At 38.2% G+C, this 27,659-nt stretch overlaps 2 protein-coding genes across 2 annotated transcripts; both read left to right on the top strand.

The window, feature by feature from the left end:
- Positions 1–1,694: 1,694 nt before the first annotated feature.
- epd (ependymin) lies at positions 1,695–5,791 on the top strand. Its single transcript, XM_042430982.1, has 6 exons — positions 1,695–3,920; positions 4,094–4,125; positions 4,230–4,367; positions 4,473–4,659; positions 4,764–4,845; positions 4,956–5,791. Exons 1-6 carry the CDS (start codon positions 3,845–3,847, stop codon positions 5,080–5,082), a joined length of 642 nt encoding a protein of 213 aa, XP_042286916.1. The 5' UTR covers positions 1,695–3,844; the 3' UTR covers positions 5,083–5,791.
- A 595-nt stretch (positions 5,792–6,386) lies between these two features.
- On the top strand, positions 6,387–27,327 carry stag2a (stromal antigen 2a). Its single transcript, XM_042430981.1, has 34 exons — positions 6,387–7,473; positions 12,889–13,016; positions 13,112–13,190; positions 13,523–13,681; positions 14,413–14,509; positions 15,416–15,492; positions 15,627–15,831; positions 15,940–16,091; positions 17,010–17,083; positions 17,354–17,477; positions 17,867–17,965; positions 18,156–18,235; positions 18,372–18,479; positions 18,863–18,971; positions 19,103–19,220; positions 19,347–19,450; positions 19,550–19,642; positions 19,757–19,846; positions 19,935–20,138; positions 20,249–20,319; positions 20,501–20,588; positions 20,719–20,799; positions 21,156–21,248; positions 21,370–21,544; positions 21,657–21,796; positions 21,888–21,989; positions 22,279–22,427; positions 22,553–22,681; positions 22,796–23,004; positions 23,307–23,547; positions 23,694–23,804; positions 23,951–24,077; positions 24,411–24,488; positions 25,146–27,327. Exons 2-34 carry the CDS (start codon positions 12,973–12,975, stop codon positions 25,167–25,169), a joined length of 3,834 nt encoding a protein of 1,277 aa, XP_042286915.1. The 5' UTR covers positions 6,387–7,473; positions 12,889–12,972; the 3' UTR covers positions 25,170–27,327.
- The last annotated feature ends 332 nt before the right edge of the window (positions 27,328–27,659 follow it).

The following is a 27,659-nucleotide window of genomic DNA, read 5'->3' as shown; positions in this document are numbered from 1 at the left end:
ACAACAACAACAACAACAATAATAATAATAATAATAATAATAATAATAATGACAACAATAAACTTAAGTTGTATAGCACTTTTAAACAGATACAAAGTGCTTTACAGAACAAGATAAAATAGTACACTAAGTCAGGATAAAAACATCAAAAACATAATCAAAAGTTAGACCATAAGACCTGATAGAGCAAAGTGTACAATAAAAACACGTGAAATTAAAATGATAAAAGAGGAATAGAAACAGGGCAAACAACAGATTTACTATAATAAAGCCTTCTTGTAAAAGTAAGATTTGAGAAGTGATTTAAAGGAAGACACTGAGATTGCTAACGTGATTTCCTCGGGTCAACCTCAGCTCCTCGGTTAACCTATTGTAACCCCCAAGACATTTATGACCCAATTCATTGAATTAATATATAAATGAATCTACTCTACACCACGTTTCATAATGTTATCACTGATACATATTTCTTCTTTATGCAAAAATCAATGAATACAAATGTATTGCCTCAAATATTTGAAATGTTTTCATCAAGTGTATTGCTTGTATATGTGTAGTGTTACTTTAAATCTAATTGAATCTCTTAAATCATTTTAAATCCCTTTAAATTGTTAATTCATACCAAAAATACCAGCTTTTTGCAAAACTGTTCAATTTTCTGTTCAAAAGTAACATCAGGATAACGAGGGCCTGTTAATGGGAATACAAAGTAGTTATGTAATCATTTCGATTCATTAGATATTTCAAATATCTTTCTGGTAGAGCTCAGACTGTTGTTGCTGATGCCTTTAAATCAAGTCCCCAGATTGTTGATCAAGGTGTCCCACAAGGATCAATATTAGGCCCCCAACTATTTACTCTATACATAAATTATGTCGTTTCCGTGCAAATATTGAATCTTCTTGAACTGTTATGATGTGGTTGGTAGAAGAAGAAGTGGTGCATTAAGAGAAGGGCTTCCCTCATTTTGATAACTACAAATGAATGAGATTGAAAATGAAGGGAACATTGCCCCACTGCAATGTTCCCTTCATTTTCAATCTCATACGTTTGTGGTTACACGCATCTCTTTTAGTTTTGTTATGCATTTTCTTTCCATTTAGTGACTTCTTTAATGAATAGCATCCTAGTTTATAGTAAGCAAAGTACATGTTAATCACATGTTCATGACTACAAGGGCTCTGAACAATTTAGAGGAGATTTTCATAGAAGTATTTAGAGGGCTACTCTGTACTTTTAAAAAGCCTATAGCATGCTAATATCAAAGTTTAGATAGACATCAATGTCTTTTTCACAGAAGATATTTTAACATGTCTCAGTAGGAAAAGCACAGGTGCAAATAATAAAATTAATGACAGCTGAATTCCATTAGCTGCTTCAGTTTCAGGGTACCCATATTGTACATGCTGGATCTCTGTCTCAATGTCATGGCTGACTGGGACACTTGAATAAATCAGAGCCCTCGTTATGTCATGAGTAACACCTGTGCTTTTCCTGCAATGACAGACAAAACTGTCTGCTGTCAGAAGGGCTATTGAGCTATTGTTTTCAGTTTTCAATACTACTACTACTACTACTACTCAATAAAACCTTTAAAAATTAAAACTGTGATGAGGAAGAAAAATTTTAATTAGTTTGTCCTAAATGACAACATTTATTTTCTATCTTCTTTAGGTGTGTTTACCTGTTCATGAAGTCAATTTATTTAAAAATGACACATGCTTGTACAGATGTGACCACTTAGCTTCATAAGAAACCAGTGCCACTAATATAACATTTAAGGAGCAAAATGTGCTACAGTCACACAACAAACACAAACACAAGTGCACTAACAAACCAGAAAAAAAGCTTTTATTCCATAAGAGATCATATTCAAGACAAATTCAGTGCAGCTGGAACTTCATTTTTGCTTTTTACAATGTAACGTGTACATAAATGCAGCCTTTTCCAATGAAGAACGCTACTGACATAAAAACGACCAAAACCTTTGGAATTTTTGAAACAACTGTAGCCTACAGTATCAGATAAGAAAGACTCATCTTTAACCCGGTCAAATACATGAGATAAACAAATTATTGCTGTCTCTCCCTTGTCAGAGTGCACTGACTTGTTTGCTTGAAAGCCCTGACACAACAGGGACATTTTGGTGTGTAGAAGAACAAAAGACAGCTGCACAAAGTGTAGTTGTGACAACAACACATTTCTGACCTGGCTCATGCAGATGATCTGGTATAAACACCACAGGCTTTCTATTTAGTTTGGATCACTTTTAGAAAAGAAAGTATAAGGGTGTTTTGGGGGGCTGCCTAATTTACTGCTAACCAAGACTCTTCAGTCTGTTATACAGCTTCATAGTGGGGATTGTAAAATGTGTTAGTTCACTATTACATTTAGAGACATTATACATACACCTGGCTTTTCTTCTTCATTGTCTATGTGTAATGTTTTTTCTGAATAAAGGGTTACAACAAATTGTAACATTCAAATAAAAACATTTAATGGAGTCAGTTTGTCAGTTGTGATAGCCACCTAAAATCTAACCAGGCACCAAGATCATTAAAGTACCCGAGTTAGGGCTCTGAATTGCACTTAAATATCCATCCATTAACCTTATTGAACACACAGGTAGTTGTGTTAGTAATGGACAACACTCCAGTTACAGACAGGGAAAACAACCTGGGGGGTGTAAACGTGGAAAAATATGAAACCTGACCTTTGGATAGTTTAGCTTCAAACACTGATCAAACGCACATATAGTGATTTATGGTCAAAATCATTTGGATCACAGTTTGTGAATATATTTTCTGTGATTATCTTCCTCTGGGTGACTGTGGATATCAGAGATAAATGTAATACCTCACTATAGTTTAAGACCTCCACACACATATAAATACATTTTAGACTGATTCTTTTGGGAAGGTTTCAGTTGACAGATAGCACAGATAGAGGCTATTCTAGGATTTTGTATTTTACAATTGGAGGCCCCATAGTCATCAATCATCAATGAATCATCAAATCAAGGTTGATGGGATTTCACTCCTGAGAAGAATTAACGAATTATTACAAAACAAAAATTACATGAAATGAAATCAAATGTTCATTGTAAAATTAAGACCTCATAAAAGTAAATTTAAATTGATCAGAGTCTCCCTCCACTCAAAAATGTGTTTCGCATTTTGTTACTTCACATGCATGTTTTATCTTCACTGTGCAGTATAATGTATGTGCAGTTTTTGACACTAGAAGACTGTTAGAAATGAGGAACTACTTCTTGGAACCTGTGTGGTACATCAAATGTGGTTCCGCAGCAATTATGGAACAGAAAGTGAGAAGGTTTCAGTCTCTGGCAAACAAATTCTCCCATGTCTGGCCAATCTAGGCTTTTTTTTTTTTTAAATATAGCTATAGGCCTACATACAGTACTTCTTGGCCATGTTATCTTTGTAGGTTGGAAGCTGTTATCAATAAATGTACAGTTAAATAGATATATCTCTATTTCCCACCTTCAGTTTACACATGACACACTGAAAGACACTTTTGAAAGCATGAGGCAAGATAAACATGACATGAGGACATCTGAGGACAGCTGAACAATCACAAAAGATAGCCTATGAAAATCCTCTCATTGGGTCACCACCAGCCAAGACAGAGACTTGTATGTTTAGACAGCTTGATGTTTGAAGTCCAGGGGGCTATCATCCTGGGTCTTTTTACGCAATACTTACTGACTGCACCACTATCTAGCCCTATAAAAGCAGCCGTAACTTCACTGAAAGTTAGATGCGCTTCGGGTTGTTTTTGCCATCTCTACCTTTAATCTTGTGTCTCTCTCTGGAACACGAAAATGTATGCAGCCATCACGCTCTTCGTCCTCATGTGCTTGACTGCCACCACCCATGCAGAGCACCATCAGCCTTGCCGTAAGAATGAGCAGCTCCATCATTTTTTGTTCTTCAATTACGTATGAGTTGTCCATGTGTTAGGGATCTTTCAAGACCATTAGATTTATATTAATCTAAAAATGTGCCTAATGTCTGACACTTTGTTTTTAGCGTGTGTTAAGAGCCCTCTAACTGAAACTATTCTCTTTCAGATGCACCCAATATGACAGGATTCATGACTGTGGTGAGTTTTCTATGATTTTTACAGCACCAGGGCTGGAACTGTTTTCAATATATAATTAAACCCTCTCTCTTTCTTTCCCAATGTATGCTTTTGAATGAAACCAGATATCCCTAAAGGGTGAGATTAGAGCATTTGGTGCGTTCACTTACGAGTCAATGGGCAAGAAACTGCGCTTCAGATCAAACGAGAGCCACCCCACGAACACATCACTAGGTCTGGATCTACTGATGTTTTTTGAAGAGGTAACGGATTCCTTGCTTGAATAAATATCACAGACCACGTAAAACGGTTTTGTGCTGTGACTTTTAAATCTGTGTCGTTGTGTGTGTCACTGTTACACTTGGCAGGGGGTATTCTACGAGATTGACAGCAAAAACCAGAGCTGTGAGAAAAAGTCGTTGCAATCAACCCTGGAACCGCTAGATATTCCCGATGATGCCACGTTTTTGTCTACGCTACACAGTGGGAGTCCATCCATTGAAGGGGAGGGATTAAAGATCAACGCGTGGACAGGATCAATGCCAGAATTGAAAGGTGGGGGAGATGCTATAGAATGATGCATGAGCCTGTTTTGGGATTAAGATATAGAGTTGATACTGGTGACATTTGTCATGACTTGAATGTTTTCTCTTTTTCAGGCCACTACATCATGTCTGTAACCATGGGATGTTTGCCTGTGAGCACACTCTACTTCACTGAGTCCACATCATTCTTAATCAGGTTGGTAAAATGCTTGAAGCAATAAACACTACAGGGGTTTTTCTGCAACTTATAATGGTTAGGGTTAGGATGAATGACCACAATGTAATTTCTATATCCCTTTCTTACAGCAACACGGATGTTGAACTCGAGATCAAGGACCCCGATCTCCTCGTGGTCCCCTCCTTTTGTCTCGGACTGCCTGTGGAGGAGACACCTGAAGGGACAGTAAATAGTTTCCTCAATGAGTTCATGTAGATGAAGCCTCACCATGCAGCAGAAAATCAAACCCCTATCCAAGCGTGGCCTGCCAGAACTTTTAGACTTTTCTCTCCTTTTTCACGTGTGACCTGAGTTCTTTGTGTGTCACTGCACTGCCTCACACCTGTTTGATCTTCCACTCCCCAATGAAGATATGGCTTTGAAGGGATCATACTGTATACATACGTTTTCATTTAAGGAAAGAAAGGTGACATGGATTATAGAATTAGTTATAATTACTAACAGTTGGTGGATTTTCAAGTTGGAACTGCTTACAAAACCTGTAAGATATGATTAATGGAACAATAAAATGTCAAAGCTGTCAATGGTGTGAAGAGTACTTTTTTCAGCCAAGATTATTTCCTGATGAAGTGTTTGATTTTGGCTTGACTGTGTACAGTAACCAACCATTTCAGAACTGCGTGGCTGGATTAATCCACTAGGGGGGCCTCGGGCAAAAAGTACCTGCTATGCCCAAATTGATGCCATGTGCTCTCCACTCTCTGTGGCTTGTACAGACCTATCAAATACAGTGTAAACAGCAGACTACACCCTGCAGCTCAGCTGTGTTTCTCAGAGATTCAGTGGCAATTAGTTTTTGGTCATTTTATTTAACACCATTTTGAGAATATGCAACACAAACACAATATCTGCTAAAACAAAAATATTTAAACTGACAGTTCAAGAAATCATTGTCTCCAAAAGAATCTATTAACAGTGTTAATATCAGTATAGTCATTATCAATATATTAAAATTACTATCAGTTTGATCTGTATTGTTGTATTATTACTGAGTTGTATCAAGAGTTTTCTGGTCTGGAGACCTTGATGATTCATACCAACGTCAAGGCCATCATGATACACACTACTCTAAAAAATGAGAGAGTTAATGATCACGGAATGATCATTTTCAGAGCCTTCTAGTGATTACAGTGAGAAATTAGGACACCCCATTTTTCACTGCACATAAAGACATTATTATGATTTTTAACCAGCATTTACCTAGGTAGTGCATGAAAGAATATTAAAAACTATTGTTTCTAATTGTGTTATCAAACACAGTCCCATTCTCGTAAACGCGATATCTCAAGAATGTCTTAAGGGAATTTCTTCAAATTTGGCACAAATGTATACGCTAATTATGACAGAGTTTCACACAAATGTCTAATAGGATAAAATGATGAAGTGATGACATTTTATATCCAAAAGGTCAAAGGTCAACTTCACTGTTGCATCACAATGCTCCACAAAAACACTTTTCTGGACATTATTCAACGCCATAACTCAGGAACAGAAGAGGAGATCGTAACCATATTTCACATATGGTTGGATACTGAACTGGTGAGACTAATCTTGGTGCCCAGCCTGAAACTGTGGTGATTTTATTAGTCCTTCAAGGTCTTTGTTTGTTCCACTGACAATCAACACATGGTTTGGTCACAATCTATTACACCTCAAAACAGTAGGAATGAGTTCCTAATATTTTATATTACAATGTGCAATAGTCCTAATTGCATGGATTATTCATTCAGATGTTTTTATGTAATTAATCAATAAACCAACTAATTGAGCAGATGAGCTAAAGAGTGGGTTAAGACAGGAGTTAATGTTTGTCAAATTGAGGACAGTCAGGTTACTACAATTTCTACCAAACTGGTCATTTCATGGTAACCATGTTTTCCTACATCTCGGAGAACTACATCTAGGAGAACTCTCAAAGTTATAGGTCTTTATCTAATCTGTACAGTTTTTTTTTTTTTTTTTACTATCTGTGAATTAAACACGATTTATCTGTTGGCCATATGTAACAGTTACAGTAGGCTATCTCTTCACTCACAGAGACGTGCAAATACATGTCAGATTTGGATGTCTTTGTGGACATTTTTCCAACACACTGTGTTTGATAAACTTGGGATCTAAACAATGCGTGGTGATTTCTCTGTGTGATTGGTGACTGTCAACATTAGACTGTGATCACAGGGGCAGAAGTCAGATGGTTTTAGGGCACTCAGGATAATAGAGAGGCGTGTACTGCCAGTCAGAGGCCATATCATCCTCTGACTCACAGGATGACATGACCTCTTGACAGGCAGTAAACTCATAGGATGATATGGCCCCAGACTGACTGGCAGTAAACTCACAGGATGATATGGCCTCTGACTGCCTGGCAGTACAAGGAGCCTCCGACAGGTGGTGTGTGTGCTGCATGCTTAACAACGAAAACACAAACTGTACCAGGGAGCCTCTTAACGTTAGCTAGCAAATAAAACCATTATTTTTGAGTTTTGGAAAATGACAGTTTGTGCAGGAAATTAACGAAAGCATCCTCTTTGCAAAGTCAGCAACGTTTGGATTATTTGGTTTCAGTCCGCCTTTGATTTAAACGAGGTAAGTAACGTTAAAGTAAAATGGCGGATAGCTAACATTCAGGGAGTTTGTCATTGATGCTGTTATATTGGCTAGCTAAATAGACACTTGACATTAGCGATAACATGAGTCATTACAGCAGAGATGTGACGTTATCGGAATAAATTAAAATAAAGAGCCGTGATTGAGGTTGACCTAACCTGTACAGCTGGAGTAAAGTGGTGTGTCGTTAGCCAGCTACAGCTAACGGCAATGCTAACTTAGCTAGCGACTAATCTGACGCTGAAAAATGCAGCAAAGCAACCAAAAATGAAGAAGTGAATCCTAACGTAGCTCGGTGCGAGTTAAGCAGTCAACGAGAGAATCTAAGTAGCTCGATAATGTCTCGGCTGACACCACATATCATGAAGATTAGCTCGCATTGGGCAGAGAGATGCTCGGCCGTCGTAGCAAAGTCAGGAAAACACTCATGAGCCTCGGAAACATCTGTAGTTGTTTGTAGTTCGGAAGTGAACAACTGCGCGTCACAGCTGTTTTAGGATCAACTTGTTTCTGATTGAAAGCGATGATAAGAGTTATTATCACAACGATTTACCATGAAAATACTAATGAGATATAATATTACTTGTCCAAGAAGGTAACTGGCTATATATTGCAGACCCACACATTTCCACTTACCGTCCTCGCCTGTTCAGAATAAGACCAACTTGTCATGTTTATGTTGTATTTTGGAGCCGGGGGTTGCCCGATATAGTGTGCTAGAGTTGTGTAAACACGCCCCCGCAGATGTCCCTTATCTGAATCTGCTGCAACCTGAATAAGTCACTGAGTAAAGTAGTGAAGCACTGACATTTCTATACTTTATGTGTCAAGCTGAATGACATAACATGGTTAAAATTTACCAGATTAACATAAAGCTCGACTGCCCTACATACACTGCTGCAGTAGCTGAGTCTCCCCTTTACTAAACAATGCAATACACTTAACTAATGGAATTATTGAGAAGTTCACAGCAAAGGTAAAAGACGTTCTCCATGTTTTCCAGACTTTGCATGCATGGAAAGTGCAGGGCTGCTCATTAAGTGCAATATGGTGAGGTTGTAAATAACAATATCATGTCATGTCATTTCCCAGTACTGCAGAAGCATGAAACTCTTATATATAAAGAACATATATAACATAACATCAACATATTACACATTATTTCTTAATGCTTATCAGTACTGGTGACACTGGTTACAAATAAACATTTAACATATCTTCTATATTGTCAATCAATAACAATAATCATAATTACTGGTCAAAAGTTTTAGAACACCTCAATTTTTCCAGTTTTTATTGAAATTTACAGTGTATAGCTTAAGGTGGGCGATATGGACAAAATCAAATATCAAAATATTTTGACCAAATAACTTGATATTGATATTGTGATAATATTATAGGGATGACTATTGGTGCTTTCACAAAATGTTTACATAATGAGATTTTTGATAATTAATCATCAGTAATGTGGATATAATGACTAAAGGCAAATAATAGCTAGAAACAACAAACAAAACAACAAAACAGCTAGAACAGTCTGGTAAGTTCAGAAAATTACATCACCTCACTGTAATGCAGCCTTTAAAACCAGGAAAAGACAACACTTATGCCATATCCCAATATTACGATATCCAAAATCTAAGATGATATCTAGTCTCATATCACGATATTGATATAATATCAATGTATTTCCCAGCCCTACTATAGCTTAATGTCTCAATGTACCCTGAAATTAGGGCTGCAATTAATCACATGTTATTTTCAATTACGATTTTGGCTTCCAACAGTTCCAACACCAAGATAATCGAGAGAGAACAATTATTGTGCTGGATTCCATTTCGCATTTTGTCTTGTGTTATGAATCCAGCGTACCGCTATCCTTTACAGGAGTGCGCTCTCACCCCTCCCTAAAAGCCCAAACTCACTGTCACTGGGAATCCAAATAGGAAGCGAGATGTAAGTGGCATGTAAACACATTCAATACGTTCAATCCACACCAACTCCAACCTGCGTTCAGGTCTCTGTCCACAGATCCGGCTGTCTGTCAGCACCAGTGGCCGGCTAACCTGCCTTCACCAGGCTGACTGACAGCGGAAATTTACTGAACCAAAATAGTTTTCATGTCAGCTCCACAGGAAGAAATCAATAGTGTTTGCATTTCTAGATTCATTGATTTTATTTCCCACAGTAGCGATTTAATCTGCCTGTAGTGAAACAGGTGAGCTCACAGACAGATTGGGAGCCAATCAATCAATATAGATATCATGAATAAGTTCAAAACACGGATACAGTGGGATATTTGTGTGATTTAGACAGCTGTCTGTGCAGATTACGCTTCATTAAACGTGACAGAAACAGACTTGCAGTGTTAAAAAAAAAAAAAAAGCGAAGCCCTCCATGAGAAGCACGTTTACTTGTGTGTATCTTGGAGTCTGTGTGGATTGATACATTTAATAAAATGGAAGCATTTCTGTTCTGTGAGTCCATGAGTAATCGTGTTAAATAAGTGATCTCAGTATTGGCCAAAATAATCGTGATTAGAATTTTTGCCATAATCGAGCAGCCCCACCTGAATTTAAAGCATAGAACAAATAAACAATTAGGTATTTGAAAAAAAAAAAAATGGAATCTCCACCTTTCAATCCAGTTCATCCCAAATCAGCTCAATGGGATTTAGCTCTGGAGACAGTGCTGGCCATTTCATGATTTGAAGCCTACCGTCTTGTTCTTTTCTTAATTCTGGCAGCATGGAGGTATGTTTTGTTATTGTGTGGCTCTACAAAATGCTGTGGTCACCCTTTTGGTCCAGGGTGCTAGTCACTCTGGATCCAGCAATACAGCCCCAGACCATCAGGCTTCCTCCTCCAAGTTTTTATACAGACAACTTTCAAGATGTAATTTATGTCCATTCAGTGTTTCCCCTATAATTGTACAGGCCTGGACGGCCAACAGGCCTACAAGAACCCCTAGCAGGCCAAAAAGATCTTTTTTTAAATGCCAAAAATAACGCCAAATATCCATTAATTGAGAAATCAATAATCATATGCGTTTGGGAGCCTCTGTGCAACACTGTTCCAAAATTTAAGTCAACCTCTGCGTTGTTGCGAGAGCGAGAGTGTATGGGATACAGGTTAGCTAACGTTAGCATGGCACCGCCTAAAAAGAGATAAAGCTGTAACCCGGGTGAAGAACAAACAAATATATCAACGTTTTTCTCCAAAACTCAAGCAAAAATACAGAAGTGGAAGAAGTGAGAGGGGCAGCTTATTTTTATGCAATAAATGCAGCTTAAATTATAAATATAAATGCAGCAAAAATTTGAATGAAAATATAAATTGCAGACCGCCTGCTGCGCCGCCTGACTGAAGCCGACCGCACGAATATGCCATCCTGCGTGCCTTGTCCTTTTAAGGTTTTTTCGGTACGTACCACCAGGCCTGAAAAAAATTCTAGGGGAAACACTGAGTCAGCAGAAACTAATTTGTAGATTTAGTGTTCAGCACTGCTGTCATACTGGCCTGCCAGATAACCACCTGGCCAATGAAAAATGGTCGATTTTACTTCAAGAAAACCCTCCTATTTTGCTGAATGCTTAGAGACTTTACCTGCCCGCAAGTACAGCTGCCACGTATAACACTACACAAGATCACTATTCAAATATTCACCAATCTTTATGGAGCATGTAAATTGACGTTATTTAAAAACAGTTATTAAATGAATTCTCATAAGCCAGTTGTAAATACTCTCACAGTCCTCATAAAATGTGCTTAAATTTGCTGTACATAATTTGGATTTGTTATTTCAGCCTTCTTTGTACTACTAGTTCAAAACTGGATGATTAAACTTTAGTTTTGTGTTACTGCATCTTCCGCGGTACAGGTGGCTCCACCACTGGTGCTTTCCAAACAGTAAGTTGTGAACTCTGACTGTGGTAGGGCTGCAACTGCTTTCGCTATCAGTATCATTCTATCAGGTATTTTCTGAGTAAATTCGTCATATTGTCTGTAAAATGTAAATAATGACATCACTTGTTACCAGTATCTACAGTAATGCCCTGAACAGCAGGCAATAAACCCAGACTGTTAAATTTACAGTAGTATGAAACAAAGTAAAACACCAAAATCCACATGTATGTGAAGTTTCAAGCAAATGTTTGGTATTCTTATTTGATGAATGACAAACTGTTGCTGTCAAAGGTGACATCAATCATCATTCTGTTGATCAACTAATTAATTGAATGACTTAAGCACTGGGTCGCTGTACGCCATAGAAAAGTAGAATTTTTTGATTTTGAGAATTAAAAAAATGATTACTTAAGCTCATCCAAATTGTTGTTGTGATTAATTTTTCTGTCAGTCAACTATCAGATTAGTCAAGTAATTGTTTTAGTGATTGATTAAAGGTATCTTCTGGAGTTTTTGACCACTAGTAAAGAAATGTTTTAATAGAATAAGCCCTTACAGTGTTTGCTCTAGTTGTACATGTTATACTTACATGCACTGGCTCAACAAACGCAGGGATGTGAGTGGTTATGTAGATGTTGATGACATATCCAGTTGTTGGCAGTATGCTGTAAAGAGTAGCAACGGGCCAATATAACGGTAGAGTAGCACAAATGTTTTTAAAGTGTGGCTTTAAAAAGTAAAGAAAAGCTTTGAAAATGTTTTATGAGCTGGCGATGCATCTGTCATGTCTGTTCAGGAGAAAAACAATGAAAAACAGCTCAGGGTGCTATTTAGTATGTAAATGCAGTTAAGAAAACTTTCACAATCTGCTGTATGTATGAGGGGAAACTAGTCAGTTGCGTAGGCATTATTTCCTGATTACTGAGGCTTCCATGCAACTGTTAGGACCCACCAACCCTTTAGCTGTTTTAAAGATTATTTGGGGATTTCCTGTGCTCACTGGTACATGACTCATATAACTGTAGTGCTTTGCCGTCAACAGCATAAAAATCTGCAGCTATTTTGATAATCGATTAATTATTAAAGTAGTTTTTCAAACAAAAATGCACAATGTTTCCCAGTTCAGGCTTTTCCAATGTGAGGAGCTTGTCTTTGTCTGTAGTGATAGTAAACTTAATATTTTTGGATGTTGCTTGGAAACAAGCAATATGAATAGACATCAATTTAGGCTTTGGGAAACTATGATGTGCATTTTACACCATGTTTTTTTTCCATTATTTACTACTAAATAATGGAAAAAAACTCTGTTATTTACTAAATGATTAACTGAGAAAATAACTGTCAGATTAATTGATAATGAAATTAATCATGAGTTACAGCCCTAGTGTAGTAATTGTTGAGGTTAAATGAGCCACAGCAAATGCCATCTTTTATTAAAGCGAGTGTAATCATTCAACAACAAACTCCTGTGCTTTGTCTTATTTTCCAGGTGCAGGGCAAGAGATACCTTCTTGCTTGGGGTCCAGAGCAGTAGAAGCACTTACTCCCAACAGATCCAGAAAATGTTAAAGAAATGATAGCAGCGCAGGATTTGCAAACAGAAATTCAGTTTCCTCAGTAAGTGGTGCACCACAGAAATGTATTATCAAATTTAAACATGTCTTTGAGTGATTTTTGAATTCAGCTCCATGGTTGTGATGTGTCGTTCACAGAGAGGCAGACTCACAGTTGTCTTCAGATACTGACTTTGAGGATCCTGATGGCAAAAATGCAAAAACAGGAAAAGGCATGGTATGTTTTTCCAACATGATATTGTCATATATTCATACTTCTCAATGTGTAATCAGGGTCACAGGGAAGCTTGAGTTTATCCCAGCATGGGCCTCCTCTGTCTGGTTCCCAAAATAGAAACACAGAGTAGAAACACTGTGATATAATGTAGCAGCGTTTATCATAGAATAAGATAATATCTCTAATATGATTTAGATCCACACTGTGAGAGTTCTGTAATTCCCAGTAACTGGATAAGAGTCAGTATACACACACATTTAATGCACCGTTAGTTCTTATGTTATAAACCAATGACACTTTAATCTTTCGTTCAACCTCTTTCTTTCCATCAGGCAGCCAAGAAAGGGAGGAGGGCCGTTGGAGACAAGGCCAAAGGTGGGGGAGGAGGGAGGGGAACTGCTATTGGCTGGGTGAATGGCCATCATCAGGCGAACGGGATGGAGAGTATGACCCTGTTTGAGGTGGTTAAAATGGGGAAGAGCGCCACACAGGTGGGTGCACAATAATGTGGTGAAGAGATTGTGTCTTGTTTCATCTCATTTTCGTCACATTGTTTGGTAGCTCTGAAAATATTCTCACTAGTGTGGTAGCCATGGGATATATTTTTAGCCTTGCTAGAGGCATGGCTCTAGGGATGGCAGTGTTGGTCTGTCAGTGGATCGGTCTACCACTTGGATTGCCTTGAAATTTTGTACACACATTCCTGGTCCTCAGAGGATGAATCCTACTGACTTTGGTGAGGTTTGGTGATGACTTTCCTATTGAAAGGATTGCTGTGAAATTTGAGCATGAATGATGAATTTTAGACACATTGAACCCCTGACTTTAATCAAGCGCCATCATCAGGTCAAAGGTTCTATTGTTCAGTACTTAAGTTAGCATTTAGCTTAAAGCACTGCTATGCTTAGGTACAGCGCCACAGAGCCATTAGCATGGCTGTAGACTCTTAACCAATTGTATCTAAAGTAAAATTATGTTAAGTATAGTTCTTCATAGCTAATATGTTTCCCAAATATTAGCTATAAATTAACACAGTATGTTACAGGAGGAACTTTGATTAAACTGTAATGGGGTTGCAATGGGGTAAGTCTTTCAGTAGTGGTATTGAGACAGCATCACCATCGTTAACATACAGTCATATTTTAAGATTTCTTTTTGTATTTGGATTTGATGCATGAATAAACGATGTGGTAAAATGTCTTGGTTGCATTTTATTTTCTAGTCTGTTGTTGATGACTGGATCGAGGCATACAAACAGGACAGGGACATCGCTCTCTTGGACTTAATCAACTTCTTCATTCAGTGCTCTGGTTGTAAAGGTAAATATCTGACATGATGTGTATTAATATATTGCATGTTGGGTGCCTGAAAGCAAAATAATGCCTGGGACACACAGCCTGTGTGAGCAGTGTGTGTGCGTCGTGTGCTTTTCATTTCAGTACCCATGTTAACAGATTAGAGCGGCCACACAGGCCGCGTGAGACGCCCGGCTCACACACGGCTGCTGCAACGAGTCATCTAAAGATTCAGGGTCTCGTCTTTTTCTTCCGCGTGATGTGCACGGTTCCCAATAAAAATAGACAGGGAACATGATCTGTTGATCATACCAGCAACATTATACCTTTCACTATAGTTTCAAATATATGAATATGTCACAGACTTAAAGTGTCACCACTGCGGGGCAGCGAGCCTCTCTGGCAGGGAAGTCCAGCATGGAGAGTCGGTGACACATGGAGCTTCTATCCACAACTCCTGATGGCTCGTTTGGGGAACTTGGTGTTGTCTGGAGGGATTTTCATCACTTGGAGTGGTGACAGCGGGGTTTAACTGGCAGAATAATCAGTATAATCAATAAAAAAAACCCTTCCTGTGTGAGGAGTGTATGTGGCTGACACAGAAGTAGCCCCAACCAGACTCCATCAAGCCGCTTTCACCTCACATATTCACTTTATTTATTTTTCACAATTGAGCACATGCTTTTTTATCTTTTTCTGTCTAAACTAAATATAAATGAAATTGTAAATGAAATGATATGAAACATTCTATTATAGATAGATAGAGCTGGCAGTAGCAGCGCTGCAGCAGCAATGCTGTCTGTGTGGACACCGTAGGCCTGCGAGCCGCAGCAGTTCAGCAACACACACGTGCTGCTCAGGTAGAGTTAGGCTGTGTGGCCCAGGCGTAATAATCTGAACTTTCCTGCCACTGTGTGATTCTTCTCACAGGTGCTGTGAGTGCTGAGATGTTTAGCCATATGCAGAACTCCGAAATCATCCGAAAAATGACAGAGGAGTTTAATGAGGTAATGCAAGCTGTGTTTTTACATTCACTTGAAATAAAAGGTGTTTTTAATCTAACAGACATAAAGGAAAATGTGTATATCAAATAAGATGCTCCTGACCTGAATCCGATGATGTCTCTTCCATTGTCAAACAGGACAGCGGTGACTACCCGTTAACTCTGTCAGGGCCACAGTGGAAGAAATTCAGGATAAGCTTCTGTGACTTCATATCAGTTCTGGTGCGTCAGTGTCAGTACAGCATCATCTACGACGAGTATATGATGGACACCATCATCTCACTGCTCACAGGTCTTTCTGACTCACAAGTCAGGGCGTTTAGACATACAAGCACACTAGCAGGTCAGTTATTAATGTGCACTTTGGTATAGATGCATTTCAGCTCCGTGGTTGCTGCATGCTCGTGCTGTTTTTGTCCCAGAAGCATCTGAACTTTGTCGTCTTTGTCAGCCATGAAGCTGATGACAGCCTTGGTGAACGTCGCTCTAAACCTGAGCATCAATATGGACAACACACAGAGACAATATGAGGCAGAGAGGAACAAAGTCGTTGCAAAAAGGGCCAATGATAGGCTGGAGTTATTGTTACAGAAGCGGAAAGAGGTGAGAAGAAAAATCACATGTCTATCAATTGCAGCAGTCATCCATTGTCACTACATTTTGACTCCAAACACTTCAACAGTAATGCCCATGTTCACACACTTGTCACTGCCGGTGATGTTTGTTGTCTTAACCAGCTAAAGATGAGATGCTGCTTCCTGAGTGTTTTGTACGCTGCTCTTTACTTATAAGAAAAAGAGAGAAGAGATAAAAGATTCATTAAGAGATTTGTTTGCAATGGTGTTTAGGAAGTCTGTGTATTTTGCCTGTCCTGGTATCACCAGCAGTAGTAAGTAAAGACCAGATCAGCATTTGATGGGGTTTACTTTAGTCGATACACATCCTTTAAAAAGTGTGCGGATCAGTTTACTGATGATATGCTATATTGTCCTCATTGTCAACAAATTTCATGAAAAGACCAAGATCAACAAGTTCTGTACTATTTCTGCGCATTACCTCTCTAGCCAAAGCCTGATAAAGTATACAGTAGCTTGTTCCTCTGTGCCATAGACCTCCTCATTAAGATGAACATGAGCACTTCAGTATATTTTCAGTTAATCCCACATACAGCTGCACCAAATGTGCATTAATTCACAGCTGAAGATAGACCTTGGATGAGTAAACTAATAATGCTATTTTAGGAAATTACTTAACATTATTAGGGTAGGCATGTCGGAAAATGTTGAGACTAACTCATTGTTGGTTTTGGTCTTTTCAGTCTTTTTGTCATTTGTTGAATACATATTACAGAATAACAGCATTATCCTGTAACATCATTAAATGACTCCTACCAGAACTTGTCCTGCAAACCCTTTTCAAATGTTATATTTTTTTGTGTTTGAGGGTTGAACAGGGCATGCAAATTATTATAAATTATTATGGAAATTATTTAAAAAGTATAATTTTGTGTTTGTCTTTCAGCTTCAAGAAAATCAAGATGAAATCGAAAACATGATGAATGCAATTTTCAAAGGAGTGTTTGTTCACAGATACCGGTATGTGAATCCTTGACTGACTTACTGTATTAGAGAAAGTGTGTCCAAACTTTTGACTGGCACTGTACATATGACAGTGAGATTTCCCCTTACATCGCGTTCATTTTTGGCTTTTTGGCGCCCTCTAGTGTCAAATCGATGCCTACACCAATATGAGTCTATGATTTGAGCTCAAAATGAGGACTGCTTCTGCTGCTCTCAATAGTTCTGTTTACGCAAGGGTAAGTTATAGATTTAATAAAATTGTATCGATTCTCTTGTGTTTGCCAGTGACGCCATTGCTGAAATTCGAGCTATTTGTATTGAGGAGATCGGAGTGTGGATGAAGTTGTACAGTGATGCCTTCCTCAATGACAGTTACCTGAAGTATGTTGGCTGGACAATGCACGACAAGGTGAGCTAACTGTTAGCATTTGTATTGTGTATAAAAAATGTAAGGATTCTTACTTTGATGGGGGACTTTATTTTGGAATGTATTACCTGTGACAGACCTGGGATCTCCAATGGGTCCTTAAATTAATCATAGTCAGTTATGGAAAGCTACTACAGGAGCGATGTGACAGGAAAATGGACACACAAAAGGTCCCTATTTTCTCTACATTGTTTGCAGTCAAATTCTTGTCACCACTGGTGCTAACTGTGCTTTGTGATTTTTATGGAGAGGCAGGGAGAACTCTTATTAATTAGCACATATAATTTTATGTGTTATGTATGCATAATAATAAAAGGGTTTTTGGCATTCAAATATCATAAATATTTAATTTTTTTTTACTGTGTTTCAAGCAAGGTGAGGTGCGGCTGAAGTGCCTGACTGCCCTGCAAGGCCTGTATTACAGCAGAGAGCTTGGTACACGGCTGGAGCTCTTCACAAGTCGCTTCAAGGTGAGCCAGCAGCTGTATCACTTCTTGTACATCATTGGAAACGTACAGGCTTGCCACCTGTTGCCTCTTTATATGCTGATAACTTGCTAGTAATGACGGAATATTGACATCATTATATCTATGCATGATGTGACAACTAATGCTCTGGAGTTCTCCTAGGCTGAGCTATCTTGTGAACTCTCATTGACAGGACCGCATCGTGTCGATGACACTGGACAAGGAATATGATGTTGCTGTGCAAGCCATTAAACTTCTGACACTTGTCTTACAGTAAGTTACCTCCACTTTAAAGGGATCACATTTTTCTGGAAAAGATATTTCTTTTCTGATCTTAGCTTCCTTGAGAAAAAAATCCTTTACATAAACTTGCCTTTATAACTAAGAACGTATGCATGTCATGTAACAGGAGCAGTGATGAGGTTCTGACAGCAGAGGACTGTGAGAGTGTGTATCACCTGGTTTACTCAGCACATCGACCCATTGCTGTTTCAGCAGGAGAATTTCTGTTTAAGAAGTAAGTCTCATCATCTTTAAAACTTGACAAGCCTATATCATTCATATCATCAACACATTTATGTTAGTTCACATCACATGATTTTAGTGCCCAGTCTGGTTGGGATTGTGTTTGTCAAGAAGTTTTCTCTCCCACTCAGCGAATCAGAAATCTGAGAGAAACATGGGCAACATCTGATGTGAGTTAATCTCACAGTGGAAGAATGACTTAAAGGAATATTCTATCTCCACTACACAACACAACACTACACTACACTATTTTAGGCACTATTGTAGAAACTCCTCTGAAATCAAAAATTCTGGTAATGTGTCTCCTGATCATCATGTTTTTCACCTGCTTTCACCAGGCACTTTTAACAGTCTTTTGTATTGTGCTGATTGAAGGCTCTTCAGCCATCGAGGTCCTGAAGAGGAGGGATTACCCAGGAGGGGCAGGCAGAGCCTCAATGGTAGCCTTATCAAGACTACTGTCTTCTTCTTCTTGGAGAGCGAGGTAATCACTCCTGGATGTTAACCCTGAGCTTGTAGAGTTTTAGAAAGTCAGTTAATCTAGTTTGAAGTGTGAGGAATTGACCCCATTTCAACATATTTTCATCTAATTCAATAACATTTGATGTTTTACAGCTCCATGAACATGGGGCCTACTTGGTGGATAGCCTGTGGGAGTGCGGGTCAGAGCTGTTGAAGGACTGGGAGACTATGATCAGCCTGCTGTTGGATGAGCCCATGCCAGGGGAGGAGGGTAAGGAACCAAGGTCTCAGTCAATTACTGACTCATAATATTAAGAAAATTAACTCCCAATTTTATTTTTCATTTTGTTTTCTTTTCATTACATTGTCAGTAACTTTCTGTGTCTGTGATTTTAAGCGCTGAGTGATCGGCAGGAGACGGCTCTGGTTGAGATCATGCTCTGTGCCATCCGGCAGGCTTGTGAATGCCACCCTCCAGTAGGCAGGGGCACAGGGAAGAGGGTGAGCACCGCATGTTCAACATCTTGGGGACTTAACTTTGTTTCTTCGATTTCTTTCAGTTTCATGTTGCTAATGTTTGGGCTTTTTTGCATGGAAAAGGTCCTGACTGCAAAGGAGAAGAAAACACAGCTGGATGATCGGACACGGATCACAGAAATGTTTGCAGTTGCGCTTCCTCTGTTATTGGCAAAGGTAATTGCATGTGTTCTGCACTAAAGCCAACAGCTACATGCAGTTGACTTGTGTATTTGAAGAGGTTTGATCCCTAACCATTCAACCTACCTGCTTTGTCTTTCCTTGTCACAGTACTGCGTTGATATTGATAAGGTGACGAATCTGCTACAAATACCAAAGTACTTTGATCTTGACATCTACACAACTGGTCGGTTAGAAAAGGTTTGTCAATTTTTACATTTGATCCAACTTATGCAACTTGTAAATTACGTGCAGTGCCAGTGAAACTATGTCTTGTGCTTTTATTAAGCATTTGGACGCCTTGTTGCGGCAAATCTGGGAGGTGGTAGATAAGCACACAGACATTGAGGTCCTTGAGGCCTGCTCTACCACCTACCACTACCTCTGCAACGAGGAATTCACCATCTTCAACCGTGTGGACATCGCCCGCTCCCAGCTTCTCGACGAGCTCGTAGATAAGTTCAGCAGACTCCTGGAGGACTTCCTGCTAGAGGTGGGTGCTGCAAGATGTTTCTTTGCCTGGATCGTTTGAAACCATGTTAACGTGTGAACAGGCAAGGGTGAATGTCCAGGATTTTATGGGTTTGATCTCTTCTTTGTCAGGGTGAAGAACCAGATGATGATGATGCCTACCAAGTTCTCTCTACGCTCAAGAAGATCAGTGCTTTCCACAAGTAAAGCAGTTAACAAGTTTGTGCTTATGATTTCAATATGTTGTTACTTGTTGAAGACAATAGCAACTCCATATATACTGTGTCTTGGTTTTCTTTTATGTGGTTAGATGTGAGTAATGAATGTAAATTATATTATTATGTATTAGTATTAATTTTCATGTGTTCTTTTTTCTGCTACCAGTGCACACGACCTCTCCAAGTGGGATCTTTTCACCAGCAACTACCGGCTACTCAACACAGGTCTGCAGAACGGGGACATGCCTGAACAGGTATCACAGCCCTGACAGTAGAGTCTTCTCTAACTTTGTCAGTCATGTTCCTGAAATGCAAAGCCAACAATTGCAATCATTGTGTGGAACATCACAGCTAATCTGATCTGTTTGATTTTCTTCCCACCAGATTGTGATTCATGCAATGCAGTGCACACATTACATCATCCTGTGGCATCTAGCAAAGGTTTCAGACAGCAGTTCATTGAAGGTATTTACATATGAAGCATTTTAGGATACTTCACATAGATATCCAGCTGTAGGAAGGAAAGGAAGGATCAAAAAATCTGGTGAAAATGGGATATATGTACAGTTTCTATGCATAAATTAGGCAAATAAAGACATTATTATAGTATTATAATCAGCTTGAAAGCATGTAGTAAGTAAATAACGCTCATGAGCACTGAAGTGTTGCTGGTTTTAACTATGATACTGACTCTTTTTATGACCTGCTGAGCTCATATTTTCAAATTCACACAAATCTGCCTCACATTATAATCCTGTAATAAGTGTTTACTAGTTCATTTGAAAGGACTGTACTCTTATCTGAATATTTGTTCCTTTTAGGGTGATATGGTGACCTTGAGAAAGCAAATGAGAGCTTTCTGCTTAATGTGTCAGCGTTACCTAAACAGCATCAACACCGCAGTCAAAGAGCAGGTGGGATTACGCTGACTGGACTTTTCTTTTCTTCGTTTTATACATCGGCCATTCATTACTGCAACTGAAAATGTTGTTGGTCAGTATTTTCATAAACGCTGAAGTGTTGTGTTTATTCCAGGCCTTCACCATACTATGTGATCTGCTATTGATCTTCAGTCACCAAATTATGTCTTCAGGCCGGGAACAACTGGAGCCTCTGGTCTACACGCCAGACTCTTCGTTGCAGGCAGAGCTGCTCAACTTCATCCTGGATCAAGTTTTCATTGATCAGGATGATGACAACAACAGCACAGGTCAGAGTCAATCACCATTCTTGTGTTAACCAACTACAGTTATGTTTAAAAAGTTACAGACTGTTAATGATTTTTTTTTTTTTTAATATTTGTATCATATTGTATTTTTCAGACGGGCAGCAAGATGATGAAGCCAGTAAAATAGAGGCTCTGCACAAGCGAAGAAACCTTCTCGCTGCCTATTGCAAATTAATCGTTTACAATGTTGTGGAAATGAACACCGGAGCAGATATATTTAAACAGTATATGAGAGTAGGTTTAAACCCTTTTTTATCATTAATTTATAAAGAATTCCCTTAGGCCCTGCTCTTCTTAATACAGTATTCCTTCCCTTTCTCCTTAGTATTACAACGACTATGGAGATATCATCAAGGAAACAATGAGTAAAACAAGACAAATCGACAAAATACAATGTGCAAAGACACTTATATTGAGCCTGCAAACGGTAAGAATCTTGGCCCTCGTGGAAAATCATTTGAAACGATGTCTTTAGATTCTTAATGTTTTAATACCAGATTGCCTTGTTTCACTTTTTAAGACACATTAGTACACTGTTAGTTCTAGAAAATGCCTTCATACCAATTTAACATAGGAAGATGGTGGTCTTTTTTCTTCTTTTGACTGTATTATAATAACAGTTAGTTACTGCGGATCATAAATGCATTTAGTTCAGGATTTAGAAACCACCTTTGAAGAAATGTGGAAAAGTATATTTCTTTTGTTTTTTCTTGTAGTTATTCAACGACATGTTGTCTGAACTTGGCTTCAATATTGATCGATCATCGTCAGCCTTCTGTGGCATTAAAGAGCTTGCCCGGCGCTTCTCATTGACTTTTGGCTTGGATCAGTTGAAGACCAGGGAGGCTATTGCAATGTTACATAAGTAAGTAATTGTCCAGAGCAAAATCTTTGTGGTTTACAGTCTTGCATGCCACTCAGTTCTTACAATGACATCTGTTTTTAACGAGCAAGACCCTCCATTCATTATTTCCCTTGTATTTTATTTAGGAATGGAATTGAGTTTGCTTTTAAGGAACCTAGTCCCCAAGGAGAGGGGAGTCCACCTCTCAATCTCGCCTTTTTGGATATCCTGAGCGAGTTCTCGAGCAAACTAATTCGACAGGACAAGAGGACAGTGTAAGTTTGAGGCACAAGACGTGGGCAGTGATTTACGTATGTTTGATGTGCGCATGGAGCTGATGAACTCTGAAAAGCTTCTAACCGTGACTGTTGTCATCCTGACTTCTACAGTCACATGTACCTGGAACGATTCATGACGTTTCAGATGGCCCTGCAGCGAGAGGACTGCTGGCTGCCCCTCATCTCATACAGGAACTCCCTGCAAGTTGGAGGGGACGATGACACCATGTCTGTCATCAGTGGGATCAGCAGTCGAGGGTCCACCATCAGGAGTAAGAAGTCCAAGCCTGCTGCTGCTAGCAAAAGGAAATTGCCTGAGGGTGAGCAATTTTAACTTAATTACACTTTTTGTAATGTATTTGTCTGTGCCACATCTCGTAGATATAAATAAGTAATTTTAATAGTTTGTTGGTAAAGTTGCTAAAATTGCCAAATCCACAGTCACAAAGTTAGTAACGCTGTTTTTTTGGCCTTTGAACTGTCATACATGCGTACTTGAACGATATGTGTCAGTCAGTAGGGGACATCTATTTATATACTGCATACATTATTATGGCCACTGCATGCATTCCGTAAAATACAAGTAGTTACTGTATGTCATTAAATAAATGATTTTCTCTAGCGGAAGAGAACAGCTGCAGCAGCAGTGATGCAGTGTGGATGAACCGTGAGCAGAACGTGCAGACGCCAGTGATGATGCATTCGCCCCATCTCACCTCTACTGTATTAAGGGATCCAAAGAAGATGAGGCCAGAGGACAGCTACACGACCGCATACACATTGCCAACAGAGCAGCCTCCCCATCAGCCTGTGCCTCCCCAGCAGCAGCCACACCATCACCACCAGGCTTCTATCGATTACAAGTACTAAAACTTTTCTACACACCTATTCTATTAACTTACCTTAAAATTAATATTTACAAATGTTGCTGCTGTTTACAGCATACCATGCTACTTTGGTTACACTCAGAATTATGAAGTCTTATTAAATACTGAACACTGTCCCACAGCACCCAGGTCACTTGGATGTTGACACAGAGGCAACAAGCGGAGGCCCGTCAACAGCAAGAGCGGGTTAGCATGCAGTATGCCAAGATGAGGAACCACATGCAGCAAGCGACGTAAGATGGCACTGCTCTTAAGAGTACATTGATAGAGTTTAAATTGTGGAGGAGAGCTGGAAATAACATTCTGCTAATAGACAATATGTGAAAAAGCACAATTTACACATGTCCCGCTGAAGTGTTTCCCCTTGTGTACTCCTCAGACGTCGAGGGTCCGGACTCATGGAGGATGATGAGGAGCCAATAGTGGAGGATGTGATGATGTCATCGGAGGACCGCTTGGAAGACATCAACGAGGGCATGGATTTTGACACAATGGATATTGATCTGGTAATTTAAGAAACATTAATCTGGATTCTGTGTACCTTGAAAGAAAAAAAACAACAGAAAGTGGTCGAAAACAACTGATGTTGATGTGATGATGCTGCATGTAATGTACATGAATGTCTGTGATCAATGTGTACATACTAACGCAATGTTATTGCTTCTCTTGTGGTGTTGAATTTGCATATCAGTTAAAGTGAATGATTATATCCCATCTGTGTAAATTGTCAGCATTTGATTGCCACAATAGATGTAGTAGATCTCTTCTTTGACAAACCTATTAAGATCAGATTTCCTTTTTTTCTGGTGCATTGTTATGACTGATTTGTTATTTTCCAGCCGGCATCAAAGAATCGCAGAGAAAGAACCGAACTAAAGCCAGACTACTTTGATCCATCTTCCATCATGGATGATTCGGTAGGTATTTTCCACTTCTCATTGCACCATTTGTTTCCTTTTAAAAATCTTACTTTATAAATGTGACTTTTAGTGTTGCACAGAAGCCACGGTTGCTCGTAATATTTGGGTCTTTATCTTGAGGTAACACAGTTTTCTCATCAAGACTCATTATTTAGTGATAATTATGAACAGTATTTGTTCTTCATGTGGTCAGATATCACAGTAAGTTAAAGGAATACTCCACCAAAAATCTATCTTTTAAGTATCAAATACTCACCTCCTGTTGCCTTGAAAGTTGGCTCTGAAACATTTGTAGCTTGCTCCATCACAGAAGACACCAGTAGTACTCAGCTTGGATTCACAGCATTTACAATGGATTCATATGGCAAGCCTAATGACAAAAAAACACCAAAATATCCATTGAAACATCTGTAAAATCCCCAAATACAGACTATACTGTATACATAAAACAATCCTGGATTAGTTGGTGTGGATGCTTTACTGTTTAAACAAGTTGTCCAAATTAATTTACTGACGTTAACTTACATTTACATGCAACATGTACCAAGAAAAGAAAAAATCTTACAAGGGTAAAATTGTACCATAATGTTGTTTTTCTTACCTATAAGATTGTGGATTTGTATTTTTTTTAATTACTTTTTTGTATGTCTTTAGGTTCTTAATGTTCCAATGTTTTAATACGGATTGGATGCATCAAGGACAATGTGTCATCAAAATCCTTAGAAGATATTATGGATGACTCTTCTCTGAAAATCAGAATGGAGCAAAATGGACTACTAAAAATGGTTTGTTACACACCAATGTTTGCCTCTTCAGCACTGCGTTACAACGTAGAGGGAGAGCTTGAATTTGAATTTTATTGTTACTTTCACACACCAGACTTGTCACCGCAGGAGAAATGTTTCTGGTTTTGCTCAGTTGCCCTAAAAACAACACGATGTTAGCTTTTACTAAGCTGTCGCAGTTGCTGTCAACATGTTATGCTGTTTGGGTTAATAAAAGTGCTAGTACTGACTGTACTTATGTGGCAGGTGCATGGTGAGGTGACAATAACAGACTGAAATTCAAATGAATAATATATACCTTTAATCGTTTTCATTCAGTAGACAAAAATTGTCTGATGTAAATACATAGTGGCCAATAAACAGGGAGTGAGCAGAATTTCATGACCACCGGCCCTGGAATAAATACTACTGTTATGATATTTGTAGCGTTCAGTTATTTTTTTGGACACTATAATGACACTGCACTTTGTCACAGAGGTGTTGATTCAACTCAATGATAATTTTACAGCCATATTTTTAGAAATTATCATAGCCTCAAATCAACACCTCTCTGACGCAATCTGAACAGAAACTGAACATAATAAGCTTCATAATTGCAGCATTTATTGCGGGGCTACTGAATGGGACTGCATTACATTATAAAGGTGTCAATGATATTGTGCTCACCTGCTGTACTTTTCAACTGTAGATTTTGGCATGGCATGTAGCCTTATATCGAAACATGTATACAGTAAAGTATAATGTGAACTGGCGTCTCATACTGTTCAAAGGCCTTGCCACAAATGATATATGGCATTCTCAGATTTCTTTGTGATGGTATTTTTTAGAAATGTATGTGTTCTGCTTTTATACCTTATAGATGACTTTGATTTATAGAAATTTTGTAATGACAATCAAATGTAAATTAATGGTTTCTAATCATGTTATTTCACATAGATGCTGAAATAATCCTTTTTAATGGAAATGATTATGTTATTATATATATATGGCCAGCTGTTTGTATTTTCTTTTCATCTCTCTAGAAGGAATGGGTGAAAAGGTAATGCATTGCCCAAATGTAGTAATTTGACAAACTGATGGCTACATCTAAAATTATTTTTTAATATTGGGAGCATTCATACATAAAGATTTGACTCAACCTTAAACATGTAATCTCTCCTATATCTTGACTATTTTTCTCCACTGTATAGTATCTAATAATATCTAATAACACAGACATGCCATAATTACAATCTTTAAAAGAAAGGATTTGAAAAATGGTTGATATCGGTGTGTATTGTTTTTTTTGTTGTTGTTCTTGTTCTTTTTTTAGTTTTCAAGTGTGCAGAGCATTTTTTTCAATCAGCCAATTTATTTGATGTACCACTGTTGTGTGTATAAGAGTTATAGAATTATTCTAAAGTTTAGAATTCTTTAGCCAACTATAATAGTATCAGAAATGTATATTATACAATTACAAATGTGTAATATATTGTGAATCGGTGCTCATTTTATATTTGCAGTTTCTGTTTGCTTGAAATTTTAGGAAAAGGTTAAAGAAATAGAATGTAACTATTTGAAGTTAATCTACTAATTTGCAAGTATACATACACTTTTGTTTGTCTTTCAATGTATTGTTGTGATATTTCTTTACCTCTATGTACTGGCCTGGTTGGCAGAACTACATTTTATGGATAAAGGTATATTCATATATCACTAGAAAACAAATCCCTGATTTTTCTCAAAATCTCACTATCAACTGGAGAAACAGATCACATGGTCTTAAACATTACCATATACATACAAAATATTCATGTTAGGCAATGAGAAAAATACATCTAAGAATTGCCTGTGAATTTACATTAATCATTTCATTTGGGATCTTTTCTGTTTTGCATTGAACTGCTGAAAATGTGCATACATCTGTATGTTTACACACATATTTAAATATTTGTGTATATTAAATTTGTGTTTTTATTCTATTTACAAAGTGCCCATTGCATCCTTTAAGGTGTGTATTTATGTCTGGACATGTAACATGAACAGAATAAACCACTGCAACTGTGTGATAATTTTAAGAACATACCTCCAATTTTGGTATGAATGACCATTCATTGTACAGAAATACTGTCTTAATTTGAATGTATATGTCTTAGATTATTTTTATGTAGTTGACAACACTTATCCATATTAAACCTATTTCATATTTTCATATGAAAAAGGTTTCATCTCTCTAATCAGAATCAGAATCATCTTTATTGGCCAAGTATGTTACCATACAAGGAATTTGACTCCGGTTTAGTGGCTCTCAATGTGCTTACACAAAAATAACAATACAACAATCTTCAGAAATATACACAATGAATGACTTTATACAGGTGAACCCATTTCTGTGAACTGTAAG

The sequence above is a fragment of the Thunnus maccoyii genome, chromosome 13 (genome assembly GCF_910596095.1).
Source record: "Thunnus maccoyii chromosome 13, fThuMac1.1, whole genome shotgun sequence".
Lineage (NCBI taxonomy): Eukaryota > Metazoa > Chordata > Actinopteri > Scombriformes > Scombridae > Thunnus > Thunnus maccoyii.
Note: the sequence above shows the minus strand (reverse complement) of the source record. Positions and strands in the feature narration are given on the sequence as shown.